General features: G+C 42.2%; 1 protein-coding gene across 6 annotated transcripts in view; it reads left to right on the top strand.

The window, feature by feature from the left end:
• LOC134019054 (paired box protein Pax-7) overlaps positions 1 to 18,345 on the top strand; it is a 44,509-nt gene that overhangs the window by 9,495 nt on the left and 16,669 nt on the right. For all 6 annotated transcript variants that reach the window (XM_062459557.1, XM_062459560.1, XM_062459559.1 and 3 more), the window contains one exon: positions 11,113 to 11,312. In XM_062459557.1, coding sequence (XP_062315541.1) covers positions 11,113 to 11,312 — 200 coding nt within the window. The remainder of the gene's footprint in view (positions 1 to 11,112; positions 11,313 to 18,345) is intronic.

Raw genomic sequence — 18,345 nt, 5'->3', positions numbered from 1 at the left:
GAGCCACAAAGTATTTGAAACAAATATAGATTCTTAGTGGAGAAAACAAGATCTGTGTTATAATATCAATATTTATTTGTCCATTTTATGGAATTCTGCATCAACTCTTTTGAGCAAATCGTGTTCGGTGAAAAGTATTCACAATGCACCAATCCATTCTAATAGGGTATGAAATGACCTTAAATATACAGAGATTTAAACACCCATTAAGCCCTTATATTTTGGTTGCAAATAAATGTTCATGCTGCTGAAAGGTATGAAAGTGGATTAATGGCTATTTCTAAGTCATTGCTTTAATATAATTTGCGCCACTTATTTTGCATGCTATAGTGAAATATGGAGGGGGTGTATTACAGTCATCCAAACCTCAAAGTCATGATCTTCACTTCAAAATGATGTCTTATGTGACTCAGCTGGATAAGCATTGTGTTTGGAAAAAAATAATAATTCTCAATCACATTGTTTTAAAGAGGAAAATTACTGTACGCTGTTTATGGCTCAGTTGTATATATAATATGTGTAAACAGGATTGTGTGTATGTAAAACGTTTAATGAAGGACTTTACTGGTGTTCAAGCCAGTGTCTGTGATGCACTAAATTATTTTGTCTTTGGAAGTTTCTTCCCTGTGCAGTCTTTTGGGGGTTTGGCCCGAATAAGCCTGTCTGGCTGCCCACTCACTTTGAAAATGAAAGAAAAAATTCATTTAAAGGGGGGGAAGAGAACCATTTCTTGTTTTGTGTCTTTGGCCCCTCATCCCCACTCCAATGGCTATTCACATTGATGAACTCCTCCAAATGTTTATTAAGGCAAAGGAAACAATAGGAACCAAAGGCTTTAGGCAACCAGGCTGACAGTTTATAAACTGGCTGCCATTGTGTCTTAAAAGCAGATGCATGAATACCTTTGAAAAGACTCCCTCAAACTGACACGATTGAGCTAGACAACGGTAATGTTAAAAAAAGCAAGGTTTCTCCTCTTAGCTGCCGTGCCGGTTGGTATTTCTACTTCTTTGCATTAATGTACATCTGCAGTAGGAGGGGTCCAATCTGGGGCTGCTCTGGTCTAGTCAATGCGGCAGTTTGCTGGTCTTTTGGTCTGTTTGAAGTAAAGCCCTGTGTTCTGCACGCCCACTCTGGGCAGCAGGTGTCACGACACTGAGAGGGAATATGCTAATCGCAATAGAGGGCAGAGAGACAAACGTTTACTTATGCTCTCACACCCTTTTCACGGTTGAACTAGAGCGTTGCTTTTCACATTTTGGTTGAATGTGTGATAAGTGGCTTTTTGGAATGGTGGTATTCTCTTTGCTTGAGAAACTTTGTTCTTAGGCCAAGTTATAGTCCACGATTGCCAGAGGAGTCAGTGTGTTAGTTGTTGTTGAATCAGATGTTGAGCATAATTGTAAAGAGGCAACTCTTGAGTCAAGCACCAACCACCACAAAGCAATGACACCAGTATGAACAATCTGGAAGTGTTAACCCTAACTAAGGAAACACAGCTCATGTGTCCTCTGTTGCATTTTAGTCCTAGTTTTCTATAACCTTAATTTTGTTTAGTGTCTGTGTATGGATGGTTCCTGGGTGAAAATTAGGGTGAAGCTGTGAAAGGGACACAGAGCAAATGGGACCAGATTAGAAGGGAATTTACACTCAGCAACTTTCAGAGACAATGAAGTTATAAGAAAAATATGTCCAATATGATTAGCTGACAAAATCTATGTTAAAATCCAAATGTGTATTGATATGAGTACTGGTTCTTCAAATACTACGACTAAGACACTACAGAGACTCAACAAAACACAACCTTTCTGTTTCTACGAAAGTCTCTATCACTTGTTTACAGTATGTTGCTAGCAATTTCTGGTCCACTTGACAGAAGTCCGAATCTGAACCTGTGAGTGTATTTGCGTTAGAGTGACGTTGACATCCATCCCCCTCTATGAGATTTAAGTGAACTGCAAGTAAATATAAAAATGTTGAGGCCTGGTATGGTATGGGTGTAAGGAGATGAAACAAAAGGAAGGAAAATTATTGTTATTCTTGCTTGATTATACATTTTAGACAGAACTCAGTTAAAATATATTCTACTGATGCTTTGTTATATGGACACAAAATCTTAGGAATTAAGTGATAATCTGAGAAGACCGTAAATAGCCTTTCAAACAAAAGTATTTTATTTGACCATAAACCTGTCTCTCAAAGTTCGCCTATTGTTTATTGTATAGATCACTCACTTTACGAGACATTCAAGAATAAAACAAGTAAGACAACACTTGTATTCCATAACATTATAAACATTATAAGGTCAAAACAGACATAATAAACTTGCTACTTTGTCTTGGAAAAGGGTTAGTGGATGATGGTTTGAGTGGAGAATCCTAATCACATCACAAAATGACTGATGTTGAGATATGTACCGGTAGCTTTAAAGTTAAATGCAGTTCTGTCCGCAGGGTGAAACAAGTAGACTTCTGTCATATTTGCACAGAAAGAAAAGATTTCTTTATAATGCCTTGAAATAATTTGTGTTATCTTTTTCAGTTCCTGAAATATAGGTAACAGTGCGTCTACTTATAATAAGGTTCTTGTAGTTTAAAAATTCTCATATTTTTAAACATTCTTATTGAAAGTCACCTTTATCACAACTAATCTCAAACATTGCTTTATTCCTGACTGTCAACACTGTCTTCTTTTTCCCAGTAAGTGTACTTAAAATGAACAACCATAATCTCAAGCTAATTTTATTACAAAAGGGGCATGACATACATAATGAAGAACACAAACGTTTGCCCAATTTCACAACGCTGATTAGTAGTTAACAACATGGTCCAATGGTTCAAAAATCACCATCCACCCACGCCACTTACGGCCATAAAATCTCCCATTTTCTGCTCTTTAGCTGCTTTGCCCTGGAATCTTTCTCCTCTGCTTTATTTATATGTGTGTTTTGCACTTTGCACAAAGACAATAAACATGTTCCCAGAGTGTTGCAAATCAGAAATTTGCACAGATTTTTTCCACTGGGTTGAATGTTGAATGTGGTGGCCAGTGTGTGAACAGCAGTAGGGCTGGCCAGTGGCTGGAGGATGGGGGTGGGGGGCATCAGCTTCAAACAGGGAGCTTGTCTTACAGTTTTAACTAATGGGCTTATTTATGCATCCAGTGGCACTCTCTCCCCAGGCTACACACACACTCAGGCCTTTTCTCTCTCCTCTTCCAAAACACCATCTCCATTTATCCCGTCTGAATTCCACAGTTAGTTTCAGGATCTAAATCAAGATAATTTCAATATTTAGGCTTTTGAAATGGACAGATTTAATAATGTGTTATTGACGTACTTGCTTTTAAAAATACAATTGGTACAGTTAGGCATTCTTATGATCATCTCTGTTTTTAGTCATCATTTGACCATTGGTTCACCCAGTGGTTGTCAGATCTGCCTGAAAAGGACAGACACAAGAAGAGTTGCTTTTCTATCTTCTGGGTTTAAGACTCTGCACTCCCAGTGGAATGACAAGCCACCAGATCAAGTGCTCAGTTATCTCCTCCTCCTGAAATAAATGTATCTGGGGTGCATTTCAAAGCACCTTTTAACCATAATCTTTAAAGAGACTCAACAAGCCCAATTCACTTATTTTGTTTGCAGGGGTAAGAAACCCTCTACTATGATTATTAATCTGCTTTTTTATAAATAAGATTATTCTTTGCTTTTTAAAACTTTTCGCATTTGCTTTCTTAAGCCCCGAGCTGTCCACTAAGGGCTTTCATTTGTATATATGATATGCCTCTTTATTAATATATTTTCCACCAGTCTTAATCTACATCAGTGTTTGTATTGACACTCAGCAGTTTTTGTTATAAGGCTGTTTTTATCAGAAAAAAGACACATGCATGCCACTGCTGGGGGAAAAGCAGATAAAGGCTGTGTATTTAATAAAGTGTTATTATTCAAGTCATAATGCCATGATAAGGCATACATCTTTGTGAGGGCTGGATTGAGTTCATTTTCAGTTCTATATGCCATTTTCTGAGAGGACACAGTTTGGTTGTGAAGTGTCCTGCAATGCTGTGAATAAATGTAATGGAAACACTTGACATTAAAGTTACATTAACGACCATGCAGCTACATAGCACTACCCATTGACATTGAAGGTACATTAAATCATACATTAAAGTATCAGGGGTATAGGTTATTACAAAATAAGTATGGGGAAGGGTGTAAGGGGTGAGTAGATACTATAAGGGGGTAGCTTGCTCTGGGACCCCCCTGTTTTTTGTTGCTTCTAAAACTTTCAAAGCACAATACACACAATGTTTGCTGTAGTGCTTTAAAGTTAACATCATGTAGTTATTCAGAAAGCAACATACTGTAACTATACAGTATAGCTCTTGTCCCTGCTTCAGTTTCTTACATTTTGCACCCAGTTGAATTTAATGCTCTTTGTTCGTGTATCAGGTTTTGGTGCCAATTTGGCAGATTTTGCATAGCTTCCTTTTGTGCTTCTTCATAATTTTATTACTTTGGCTCTGACCTCAATTAGCGAGGTCTTGATACCAGGAAATGAAAGCTTTGACATCAGTGCAATGGAGAGAGCTCAGCTGTAAATGGACACCTGCTATTCAACGCAGACAAAATTAATCAAAATATAATTAGCACTCACTCTAGTTTCTGTTGATAAAGTTTCCTCAGTTCTTCTCATGGTGGCAACTGTTGTTCAAAACTTTTTGTTTCTTTTGAAAGTAGGAATTGCTATTCAATTTTAAACCGCTATAATGTAATAATAATATAACTTTGGAGTATAACACTCATGTGCTGTTAACATTTTAGCAGAATTGTTTAAAAGATTTAAAAATGAATATTGGTGAATTCCTTTACTCATCAAAAACACACAAGCACGTTCCTCCAACTGCCAACCCTTTTTATTTTTGCTCTGTCTGACCTTTTAATGGTTTAATATGCAGGCAGCACTTTGCTGCGGTGCCTGGGTACAGAGAGTCAATATGTCAGCGTTTATTGATGCCCTGCGGAGCTCCACAGGGTTGTCAGCCCTCTTTTCAGGGCCCAGCGGCCCCCTGAGGTGCTGCCTCTATTGGGCCTGAAAGGGCTGGGAGGCCCCAGACTCTCTCTGTTGTTTAAGGTGAGTGCACACTCACACAAATTCAGTGGACAGAAATAAAAAGGGGTCCAAGGAGCCTTCAGACACATGACAAGATGCCCAAAAGACCATCACCTCTCCTTCTTTTCATTCTCTTCCTTCCAAACTTAGATGAAAGTGAAAGAAAAATAAGAAAAAGCATAATTGTTGTAAACGCTTGTGTTTGTAGGACCATCCAGCAACTTCATCCTCCCACCCCAAATATTTTAGCTATTCTAGTGTGTCGCTTTTTTCTCATAGTTTCTATGAAATGAAAAGAAGGAAAGAAAATGTGTGCGCAGATTGGAAAGTATGATGGCCATACATTATTTATAAGTTGTGGAAAATGAATATGTGCTAATTGAGAAACCATCACTTAGATTTGAAATAATTGAAAATATTGTCCTGAAGAAACATTGTGCTTCTTTAGAACAACAACCTGATATCAAGCAGATCCTCCTTCTGTCCATTTCCTCCCCCATTCTCTGTACTGCTCTGCAGACTAGTAACTGAACTTCAGATCTCCAGTAGTCATGAGGAGAGGCAGGTTTGGGTAAATCTATCCCCAGGTCCAAATAGATTCTAGAGAAACAGATGTATGTTAGAGATAGCAGATTAGAATGGTCTGTTTGTACAATAACACCACGCCTTCTCTGTAAACTCCCAAACAAAGAGAATGGTTGCACAATGGCAACAACAAATTGTACGTGTACTATGTACTACTTGTTCTTTTTAATGCAGGAACACCATAGTGATTATTGAGGAGAAAGCGTTTTTGTAAAGCATGTTAGAATTATTCAGTTAGCTAAGGCTTGGTCATTGCTTGTGTAAAAACTGAAACCCGAGCTTGATTGTAATTATACTGGAACTAATATGCTTTTCAAAATGACCTATAATGAGTTCATGCTGCTCTCCAGAGTTCTGTCAGCCTTTGTCCCTCCATCTTGGTAAAAAATCTGCAACCAACATGTTGGTGCCAACAGTCAACAAACAAAAAAAAAACATTGTTATGATTCGTGCAACGTTCTATCAGTTACTATCTTGTGGTATTTCACTGTATGTATTGTCTTGAAGAAATTTAAGTTGAAAATGTTTTGCTAAAGAAATATTTACCTACAGGGTACAGAGTACAAGCTGCACCCCCCCCCCCCTCCCAAAGCGTTCAATTTCTGGAAAGTGGTAGGAGCTGTTTCCCAACCTCTTGTTTCATGTACTGAAGTGACTTAAATATCTCGACGTGGCTATAAACTATTCATGATTTTGTGTTTGAATAAATAAATAAAAATGGTCCCCCTGGGCCCAATAGGAAATATATAGAACAAAGTGGCATACGTTAGCATGTTCAATTCAATTCACTTCATCAATCCCGGAGGGAATTCAAGATTCAAATGCATGTCTACGACTGTAGTACGTCATTGTGGAGAAACATTGCCTGTCCTCACTGTACCCACCAGAAGCAATTGATTCCTGCTATCACAACAAGATGATCCCATTGGGAAACACCAGTTCTTAATGTAATTAATAGTCTTATTTAATTAAAGTAAAACAAGACAATTTAGCTAATGTTCATTTTGATTATGTTTTAGATTGATTCCTAATTAAGAAGGTTGGGAATGTACTTTAATCATTTAGTTGCAAACATATGGCATTTGAGAATGCCACGGACCCTGGAGGAGTGTTCACACTCAGAGATACTTAATTAGCCTCTAATTTGGTGATAAACGTTGAGACTTTAATATTTTATAATTTTCCCCAGAACTTTCAAATGGAATTACAACTATCACTATTTAATAATCAAAGGCTCCTTATTACTTAAAGATTTGATGACTGGCTTTACATTTGACCCGAGCATTTCAATTAGATTTGTTGTGTATGTGCAATGATCATGATACATCATATCCATGGTGCCATGTATTGCACACAAAAGGCAAGATAGCTCTACACAGCCTGTGGCACTGTAACCGATGGGTCTTTAGTGAAATCAAAGCACAGGGGCAGCATATGTTTTTTATTTATGCTGTGGCACATTCGCCCGTGTCCCCTATACCGAGGGAGCTCGCCATAGTCCCAGTTGCGTGATAAGACATAGCATGCCAATCACGGGATCTGGCCGAGACAAAGATGAGGTCCAGGTTGAGCCTCTCTATCGGCTCCGACGTCTGTTTCATTACCATAATCTCCGGCTCCATTATCGGCAAGAGAGAGGCGCTGACCTTCCAGTTCCAGCGGGCTGTCAAACTTTATTTTATCTTCTCCTGCCTTCTCATTGTCCTGCCACCGAAGGCTCCATGGAGGCACTGTTGACATGTGATATCGGACTTGAGCAGCATTGAGGTTGTTGTCTGCGGGACAACGCAAGCGAAGCAATAGCCAAACACATACTCATCAGTTATGCAGACAGAGAATCCTGAGTTGCTTTGCCAGCATCTTTAATTCAGATTCAGAGGTTTTCAGGTTTACAAAAGCATATAAGAAAATTCCAAAAAGGAAAAAGGTTTCATAAATAAATGAAGTTAAAAACAAACCAAGGTGGTAAGGTGATTCCAAAACAGATTTGACTTTGACAAAAGGCCAAAAGCTCTCTGAGCTCCATGTTGACTAACACAGAGAGAGAGAGAGAGAGAGAGAGAGAGAGAGAGAGAGAGAGAGAGAGAGAGAGAGAGAGAGAGAGAGAGAGAGAGAGAGAGAGAGAGAGAGAGAGAGAGAGAGAGAGAGAGAGAGAGAGAGAGAGAGAGAGAGAGAGAGAGAGAGAGAGGGAGAGAGAGAGAGAGAGTACGAAAGAGAGATAAGGCAAAGCAAGCAAGAGGAAGAGAGACAGATACATAGAGTGTTGAGAAGCAACGATGGATACAGCTCCGCTCCACTCCACCCCCTGCCCTGCATACTCCACCTTCTTCCCCAAATCCAACAGCATGTAGAAGAAAACAAATAAATTCCATGCTGTCCCTGGAATGAAAGGCTGCAGCCACCCTTAGGACTCTGGGGTGCCTTTGGAAAGTGATCTACAGCCATCCGTACAGGCCTCAAGTGTTGTCATGGCGTGTTAATAGAAAATCGCTTTGCTGCCACCCCTCTCCCCATCAAAAAACAAAGTGCAATGCAACGTACAGATTTGTCTTTAAATCACATAAGGGTATATTTACCTCAGTGTTGGCCAGTTTTGGAAAAACGAATCTTTGGCGAAGTAGAAAATGGTGTAGGAATTGATTTAATTAATGCGGCCTCATGTCCTGCGGCCACATGTAATCCGTTGAGAATTCTCAAGCGTGAGCTTTAGGGGGGGGAGACAAAAAGACATCAACGGCGAGACTCCTCCAGTGGCCTGTAATGAGAGTCCTCACCTAATCCCATAATTCCTTGTTTAATTAAACTACGAAGCCAGCCCAGAGTCTAAGCCAGTTTGATGGGCTATTCTTTATGTTTTGTTTTTCCCATGTTGCTAACTTTACATGTCCTGCCTGCATGTGAATACTGTCTTTCAAACAAACAAATAAACCGAACAAAAAAATGGAACTAGAGAATCTTGGTGAAATAGCTACATCTAATCTCCTAAACACCTTTGTCATCTATGTTATGTATATTTGTGGTGTACTGAATACATTATTATCTGAAGCTGTCTGTGACAGTAATTGCTGTGAGAAAACCTAGTTCAAAACCACGCTAAAGGATTACTTCCGACATAAGTGAGCCTTACGAGCTTCTTGTTGCATACCAACTTGAATTTTGTTTACCCAGGAGTTAGAGCTGGTTAGAGCTGTCATTAGAGATCTCAGCCACACCTCGCCACAGTCTGTGTGTCTCTACTGTCCCCAGAGGGCCCTGAGACAATCATGACAGGAACAGACAGGATGCTGCACCACAGACACCAGCATGCACACTTTTACTTTATCTGTATAATCTGCTTTGAACACCATCATCCCAGTTTTATTGTGCCTCCAATGAAGACTTTGGCAGTGGGAGTATTTCCAGTGGCAGGAGGTTTTATGTCAAAACCATCTATTTCCTACTTGCCACCAAATAAATCTTTAGCAATATTGTGTCCTATAGCTCTGTGCTAAGGGTAGATATTTCTTCTAAACTCTGGTCCAGCCTCATCATGTTGAGCGGGCACCTCAACCCATGGCAACACTACAAAGAGCCCGTTTAAAAGATGGCCATGTCTGGGTAAAGATTGGAAGGCTTGTTGTGGACCCAAGCAGTGTCAGAGCAATTGTCGTAAATCCTTAAAAAGAACATGGACGAAGAAGGGACATTGACCTTCCATCCCCTCTCCCCATCTACATTTCCCTCTCCCTCTATCACTTTCAGGCTTTCCTTCCTTCTTATACCTACTTACTGTATCTCTCTTCCCCTCTACCCCTTCATGCATACCTCCCTCCTCTCAGTACATCCATCTCCTTCCTCGAACCTCTCCTTCTCTATTCATCCCCCTCTCCCCTCCTACTGCAGCGCCAGCATCGCCCCCTCAACTCCCATAATCGCAATTGCACAGAGGGGGCAGTCTGAGAACTGCACCCCCCTCCTCCTCTCCATCCCCAAGGCTGCCCCTGCTCCTCAGTGTTTCCTCTTACCCCCTGCCAACCCCACACCCTCCCAACCCCATCCTCAGCTCCATGCATATCTATGAGGAGCAGGGGAGCCGGCACTGCAGCCATCCCTAATGTGGAATGGCTTAAACGCAGAGCGAAGCCATGGGCTGGATTAGGGGGCCTGTGTCTAGAGAGCTGAGCCTCTGCAGGCTGCCAAGGGGTATGATTTTGGAGAGGGATCAGCCTCCGCACTGCCCCCAAACCACTGGAAATAAATAAGAGACCATTAAACTCAGGCGGAATGAGAAAGAGTGGCCTTGTAGACCTCTCACGGTTGAGGGTGACAGATGCAGACAAATAGGCTGGACTGACCAACGGACAGATTGACGGACAGACAGACCAAAGTGACAGACCTGGTTGTAAATTGACATCACTGTATGTAGAACATACTACTTGCGTCCCAAACTCAAACAACAGTGGTTAGAAGAAGCAGAAGCATCTAATGATGTCAGCTTTGTGATATAAAGTCCAACTGCCTTGAAGTTGCTGATAAGCACTCTTTCCCATACAATAGAAAAGGGATGTAATTCCCGTCTTGTCACTCAACAAATGAGTACTATGTGGTAATGTCGCATCACCACTTGCTCTATTTACATCATAATTTACACATTTTTTGCAAAACAATTGAGGCTTATCTGTCTTCTTAAACTCGCCACCAAATGTGACAAACGAGAGGCGATGAGCCATAATTGCAACGAATGGCTGTGTGTCCCCGATAATCTGCTGTCGCTATTTTAAACACCAGTGTGGATATATTGTGTGTGGGGGATTGAATGAAATCAGAAGTACAACAATATATATATTGGGAATATTTACACATTGCCAGTTTTTTGTCTGAGTTGCCCCAGGCCGTGGTAGAAGAATAGTGGTACATGGATCGCCAAGGTGGTCTGGAGAGATTAGCACCCCCTTCCAACTCAGCTCCATGCCCCAGGGGCTTCTGGGATGTGTGTGTACTGATGCAGAATTGTATTTATTTACCAGAAAAAAGGCTCCCTAGTATAAATAACCACACAGTGAAATTATATATAGCACAGTGAAATGATATCCCCTTTAGAAGAACCCTAGGAGTCCATGTCAATTGAAGCTGCTGTCTTCACGTCTTCCTCTGCTTCCGTCTGAAAGAATATGTCCATGTATGTACGGTGTATTCAAACTGTGAGTCCATGTACTTTATGCTTGATGCAATCACAACTGATTTTCCAATCTGTATGGTCTTAATATAGAAGTAATACATGTATAGTCTTCCTTGGTTTTGTGGAAAGCAAAACCATCTGGATTTTGATGCAGTCCTTGCAATTTAAAAGTTATAACTGTCCAACAATATCGATACACACGTATACCTGCATAATGCTGAGATCCTCTTGCTGTCTGTGTCTCTGGTACAGGTAGTCGTATGGATGAAGGGTCCGATGTGGAGTCCGAGCCAGATCTTCCCCTGAAGAGGAAGCAGCGGCGCAGTCGCACCACCTTCACGGCCGAGCAGCTGGAGGAGCTGGAGAAGGCCTTTGAGAGGACGCACTACCCCGACATCTACACCCGGGAGGAGCTGGCCCAGAGGACCAAGCTCACTGAAGCCAGAGTACAGGTAGGACAACATTATAAATATTGTAGTCACCAAACACCCAAATACTCACACACATACAGGAAGGCATGAATACACACGGGTGCAAGATGGCACGCACACACGGACTGCATACAACGCATGCAGCACTAATTACAAACCCATCATTCCAACATGACACTTCATTTTCTGAGGGTGAAAACGCATTTATACGAAGTTCATGAAAACAGACTCAGCTCTGTCCCTCTGCTCAAACATGAAAGAGCCTTGAGGGGATGATCAGATACACTATAGGATTAGTCCTCGCTGTAGGAGACGCAGATGGTTTTCACTGTGAGTACACGGCAAGAGGTCAGCTATTAAATGTCTGGATGTATCAAATGTGTCATCAGATCTGCTGTAATGTGGTAGGAGGTCAAGCACGGGTTCATGAATTTTCCTTGGATGAGTTTGTTCTGTCCGCACGCTCCATCTTCCGGCTCAGTGTTGATGTTAATTGTGCTTTGGAAGGTTCAGCTGGTGTTTCCCTTTCCTATGGTTGTCAACACTGACTGGCACGCCTGCTCCTTGTGGCAACATCTTTGAGGTTTCAGAAAGCTGTATTTCCTTTTTACATGTCTTCACTTTAGAGCTGCAGTTATCAAACACCAGTTATTTACCCGTAAGTCTGAGTTTTATTCACACATACGTAAACCGCTCTCGTAAGACCCCAGCTGTTCCAAACCAGCAAAAGAACAGTTCTTTCTTCTTCTCATTTAAGTACATTTTGACAGCCTCTCTGTTCTCTCAAAGTTCTTTCGTTCTCTAAGTAACTCAGAGGGAAAATACAGTAGAGTTATTGCAACAGCTGTTTGCTCCAGAGAAGGAGGAGGGTGGAGGAATAAAACGAGCTGGGGTTGCATTCCTTATGGATTTCTCACTCCAAAACTCTTGGCTGGGATCATTTCTTCCCACCACTTTCAAGCCTGCCGCTCCTTGTAAAATTCACTGCATATTAGAGAGGATCTCTCACCCTCTCTTGGGAGCGCTTGGTCCAACAGAAACATGAATCAATCAAAGGCTTGTAAAAAAAAGAAGAAAAAAAGAAGACCAGGGTAGAGCTGTTCCTTTCTCTCAGTTAGTCCAACCTTTCTGGACTCACCTCACTCTTGAGCAGATATTTGGCCACTCCTGACCTGAGCTTGGTTTCTGACCATCTTATTGTTGCTCTTAGGTTGTCCAACACATTTACATTTAGTCATTTAGCAGACGCTCTTATCCAGAGCGACTTACAGTAAGTACAGGGACATTCCCCCGAGGCAAGTAGGGTGAAGTGCCTTGCCCAAGGACACAACGTCATTTTGCACGGCCGGGAATCGAACTGGCAACCTTCAGATTACCAGCCCGATTCCCTAACCGCTCAGCCACCTGACTCCTAACACATAATACTGAGATTACTTCAAAATGTTAAATCTTTATTTTGGTTGGTAGTGGTAGAGGTTGTGTGTGTGGTGGCTCAATCCTGTGCCACGATTTCCAAATTCCTATTTTTGTTACATTCTGGGGAGGGCTAGGGGAAGAATGCTGAATTCACACTAGACTACATTGTCTTTTATTAATCACTATGCGGGGTATTCCACAGAGTAGGATCAGTCAGACCACAAGGCCATGTTTGTGGCCAGACTCAGTTGGTCTGGTCATCTCTCAGCCAAATTGTAGGCTAGATTAGGATTCTCTCAGCACAAACCCTTGAGGCCAATGTGGGACAATGTTTTTATAGTGATTCAAATGACGAATAGAAATATGACACAGACACCCTGAAACCACATATGGGACAAAAATAGATGCTTTTTCCATATTTGCAAATAAATTCCAGCTAAATTATGTCATGTGAAAGCCTGGGGTATAAATTGTGGCAGTAATTTTATTAGGGAATTTGGAATATAATCTAATTTGCAAAGTGGCTTTGAAAATGTTCACGAAGATCAGTGCAAATGCAATTTATCACAGAAAAAATACACGAAGAGAGTGCTCATGGATAGTATAGATTTTTTGACAATTAGAGAAAGCAGTGCATGGATCGACAAATTGATTATTGTAAAAAGTCATGAGTTCTCTCTCATTTCCCTGCCAAATATAGCTGTGTCTAAGTAAATACTGAGGATGATTAACAGCTCTTATTAACATTCTGGATTAGTTCCACGGGGGGAACTCCATAGAAATGAAAGACCTGTTTTAAGAACTCCATTCCTTCCTCCAAAAAAGTCCCACCTGAGGTCAGGGCAGAATGAACTGAACAGACTCTGCTTTATTCACATATTCCCAGTAAAGCTTCCCAACCTCAGAGGGAGCCTCAGAGTCAGCTCTTCATGGGCTCCCAGTCATGACTGGTGTTACCTTCAAACCTGCTCCCCCTGGACTCCAACTGTGAGAGGCCACTGATGGAGGTGCACCACAGCGGTTGCTGCTGGGGTATCTGTTTTTATGCTAACCCTTGATGCCAGAGACAGGGCAGGACCAGTGTCAGGTACCAGGGGAGCCATTGGTGAGGGAAAAGGTTGTCTGACCCTCTTGACTTGTTGGCTTGTGTGGACCCGCAGACTAGCCCTGTTGACCCACGCTTGGGTTGCAGCTGCTGCCTGACACAGGATCCAGATGTCTGAGAGAGGGTGAGAAAGAGGGCTTGGGTGGTGTGAGGGGCTGGTGGTGATGCATGTGTGTGGGGGAAGGAGACAACAGAGGAGGCTCTTTAAGATTAAGATATGATTCCTCTGAGAGGAGGAGAAATCTAATGCGAGAAAGAAGAAAAATGGGCAATGTGAAGAGGTACAGGCTAAGAGATAAATATGAGTTGGAAAAGTGAACTCTAAGATAGAGTAGAGAAAAGAAAGGATATAGAGAAAGTGAGAGAGGGAAAAGAGAGCAGGAGAGCATGGATTATCAACCCATCTGTCTTCATCAGACTCCACCACTGCCTAATGACATCAACCAACCAGCTTGCCACAGTCGTCCCCACACAGTTTTACTGCCTCAGACTGACAAATGAGGAGTGTTCATCCATGACCATGCTAACCACAGGGATGAGTGCTTCCAGACGCCTCAGACTGAGCTGTGGCTGCTGACTACCTGTCTTACACACATGCGTGGTTACACACACACACACACACACACACACACACACACACACACACACCCACACACACACACACACACACACACACACACACACACACGCAAGCACATGCACCCCTGCTAACACTATAACCACTTTGACCCCACAGACAGCAGTAAAAGCATGAGTACGCGTCACACAATATGTGAGAGGAATGTTGGCTGTTCATGAAATTGACAGCTTTGTGAGGGTGAAGAGCTATCCAACTGCACTAGGGCTAAAGCGAGGGATAAAACATATTTGTCCCTGTATAATGTGTAAGTCTAGTATTAGTAATATTATGTCAAAAGTATGGTACAGTCCAGTTAGTGGATTATAACATGGGCTAGCTTCACTAGCTATATTTATAAATGAATCGCTTTTGTCTTATAGCTTCTACATCTCAGAAAACAACTTAACCTTGATTACCTTTGCTTAAACCAGAGGTACACGCGCAAAGCCTTGTAGTGCAATTATGCCCATACAAAGTCGCTAGCAAGCAAAGTCAAGTTAAAGCACCTCCTCTGAGTCATTTGTTTTGTGGTGCCACAAAGGAACAAATGGGATTTGTGTTGATCGGCGAGTCGGAAGCAGCAGCCCTGTACCAGTGAGAGTGTTCAAACAGAGGGGTTTATTATTAGAATTTAAATGAATTTCTTTCAGTCTCTCTCTCACTCTTGATACTTATCGAGCTAATCCGCCCCTCCACTTTCCAATTCACACTCCAAGCTACTTTAATTAGCATAGCACCAACCCGGGATAGCAGAAGGAGGAATGGAGAGGGAGAGGGGGAGAGAAAGGGAGAGGTAGGTGGGGAAGGAGTGAGAGTGGGGTATCTAAAGTCAGTTTCTGCCATATATTGTGGGGTACTACTTGGCTTTATTGGACTGATTGGAGATCAGCTCCACTAGTTTCTAGTGTCACTCACTCACCCACTCTACTCTACTATAGGGGTTCTGTCCAGTTAAACAAAGTGGAATCCAGAACAATCTGGACTCAATCAAACACAGTTCTTCTAACAAGACATCTAGAATGGGGATATCCTACAACACTGGGATGGGTTACATAAATGTGGAAAGATGTGTCAGGGATACATGCATGTCAGGAAGGATGTACTGTATGTGTGTGCGTGCGCGTGCGTGTATGTACTGAACGTGTTTGTGAATGCATGTGTATGTGTGCCGTTCAGGATGTGTGTGTGCGTGAGCTTGTGTGTGGCTGAATGCATGCATGCGATTCATGCTGACCATCTGTGCGCAGTAAAACCCCATTTCTCTGAGTGTCTCCCCATCTAAAATGAGAGAGAGGCCCCCCTTTCACCCTTTTCTGTCTGGGTTTGACCTCTGGATGCCTCTTAGAAGGCCTACGCCATGTACCCCCCCCCTCCCTCCCAATTTAATACCACCACCATCTCACACAGATGGTGGTCTACTACTGTAGACTACCTGAAGTCAAGCACTGGACCTTAGCCCTACTACCTGTACCTTCACTCTAAGACAATCCCTGCCTCTGTCCCTGCCTGTATTTATACAGTGAAAGAGAGAGTCGTAGGCAGTAAGTGATAGAAAGGGAGAGAGTAGACACAAGGAGATAGATCAAGTGGGGGTGGGAGGGTTACAGCAATAGAGAGAGATTGATGTTGGGCTTTTTCATGCCTCTCAGTCTCTGTTATGTTGGACTTTTTTGCTGTGAAATTCAATCACGTTATCCAGGTTTTACTCCTCATCGTGGCCGTCGCTTGGCCATTCCCCCCTCTGCCAACCCACCAGTAATCCCAGGGAAGACATCCAAACGCTATCTCCTCAACTGGAGATCACACACACAAATACACACACACACAAAGGTGGCCTAGCAGTGGCTGAGAGGGAACAAGATCAGAGGGTTCTTCTATGCGACAAGAGCAGTCTGGACTGAAGATGGAAGTGTGGAAGACTCTTCTGTGGAATGTGGAGGATATATGACACAGGATCACAGGGTATATGCAAAGACGGTCGTTCTTCCATTTTCTTACACTAATAAGGTTCCTCTGCCCTGTTCAGTACCAGAAATAGAGAAACAAATTCAAGTGTGATATAAAAATCTACCAAAAGGACAGGCCCTGCAGCTACAACTGGGGAATTCAATATCCCTTTCCCTATTACATTGCAGAACATTATTTTTGCTAACCGTTGCCTTTTGAAATAAGTAAGAGTCTGTTTTTGTCTGTTGGGCAATTTCCACAAGTCTTTCTTTTCTGGAGAACTGAAAGAAGAGACACAAAAAGAGGGATAGTGACAGAACATAGGGTGACAAGAAGAGACACAGTGAGAGTGGGAAAGTAAGAGAGAGAAAGAGAGAGAATAGAGGATGTGCAGACAGAGAATCCCTGTTCCAAGGTGACATTGCGGTCTGATTCCAGAGCAGAGCATCAAGTCTCTCACATTCTGCTGGTGCTCAGAAAAAGCCTCTTAGAAAATCGACTGAGCCCTGCAGCCACACAGAGAGTGGCCTGTCAATGTAAAAATGAATTCACACACACACAAACAAAAAGAGTGTTGTAGGATTAGGGGAGCAAGATTTGCAGGTAAATTGGTGAGTTACAAAATTCTGTACTCATTCCTCTCTTAGACTGGCACCTCAGGCAAAGTCTCTCCGTTAAAAATAGACCCAAAATGACATTCTCAACTTGAAAGGCATGTTTTCATTTGCACATTTCGGAATCTTGCCAATCAAAAGAGAAAATAAGTAGGTAGCCAGCCTGGGGTTAAATGTAGGTGATTTCTACTTTTCACGTGTTTCCTCTGTGTGTGCACATGTGTGTATGCACATGTGTGTTTGTGTGTGCATGTGTGCATGTATGCTAGTGCATTTGTCGGGGCATGTGATTGTGTGAGTAATCGGTGTAGAACGTACACATTTTTAGAACACAATACTTTACTGCATTCAGGTGTGTGTGTATCAGAGAGCTGCGTGGTGTGTATTCATCAAGTACAGGCTCCAACTTGCATTCTGAATTCTCTCTTCTTTTTTAGCCATTTAATTAAGACCTTAGCAATTAGTGTCCCACTGAGTTAAAAATAGGTCATTTTTGCCTGTAGCAAAACACTGCTCTTTCATTTAGTAATCTGCCTAATCTGGGTCTCTGAGAGTGGGAGACTGACAATACTAAAGGGGCAGGTCCAGGGGCTTGTCTGGGAGCTTTGGGGATGTTGGTTGGTTGAGCTTCTGCTGGGCTTGAGGGTTTGGTTGACAGGGGGCCGGATGGGTCTTGGTTTGTGGGTGTGTGTGAGAGATGAAGAGAGAGAAAGAGCGAAGGAGGGGTCTAATTTTTGGATTCACCATTTAATAATTGTGGCAACCAGTATTCTTTTTGGGGACTCTTACCCTCAACATATGGCGATGTCATTGTTTGTATGTGTGTGTGCGCACGCGTGTTTGTGAGGATAAGAAAGAGTGTGTATGTGTTTGGGCAGTCTTGTGTGCACACGTCTGATCTTTGAATTGATCAGTGCCCCATCTGAAAGCAATACTCTGTGGAGAGCTGTTTAAATATGGACACCCCCTCTTTGTGGTCCATTCAGCCAGGGTCCATTGTGCCTCTCTTTCACCAGTCCTCTCAATGGGCCAGCCCCACTTGGAAAACAACAGGAGATTAACTGCACAGACAGTGTATTAACTGCTGATGAATTGCCTTTGCGAGCCATAGATCAATGATATTCTGAGACTTGTCTCCACGTGAACCCAAATGCTTACAGAACAAACACATGCATGCACACACACACACACACACACACACACACACACACACATACCACACAAACACACACAACAATTACATTTTGACAGTTTTGTACTAAAACTTAATAATCCAACGTCAGTGGCATGCACTATGATGAAATGCCCTGACACAAACTAATCAACTAATGCTTCTAATTGTGAGTTAAGTCT

This window comes from Osmerus eperlanus, chromosome 4, assembly GCF_963692335.1.
Source record: "Osmerus eperlanus chromosome 4, fOsmEpe2.1, whole genome shotgun sequence".
Lineage (NCBI taxonomy): Eukaryota > Metazoa > Chordata > Actinopteri > Osmeriformes > Osmeridae > Osmerus > Osmerus eperlanus.
Note: the sequence above shows the minus strand (reverse complement) of the source record. Positions and strands in the feature narration are given on the sequence as shown.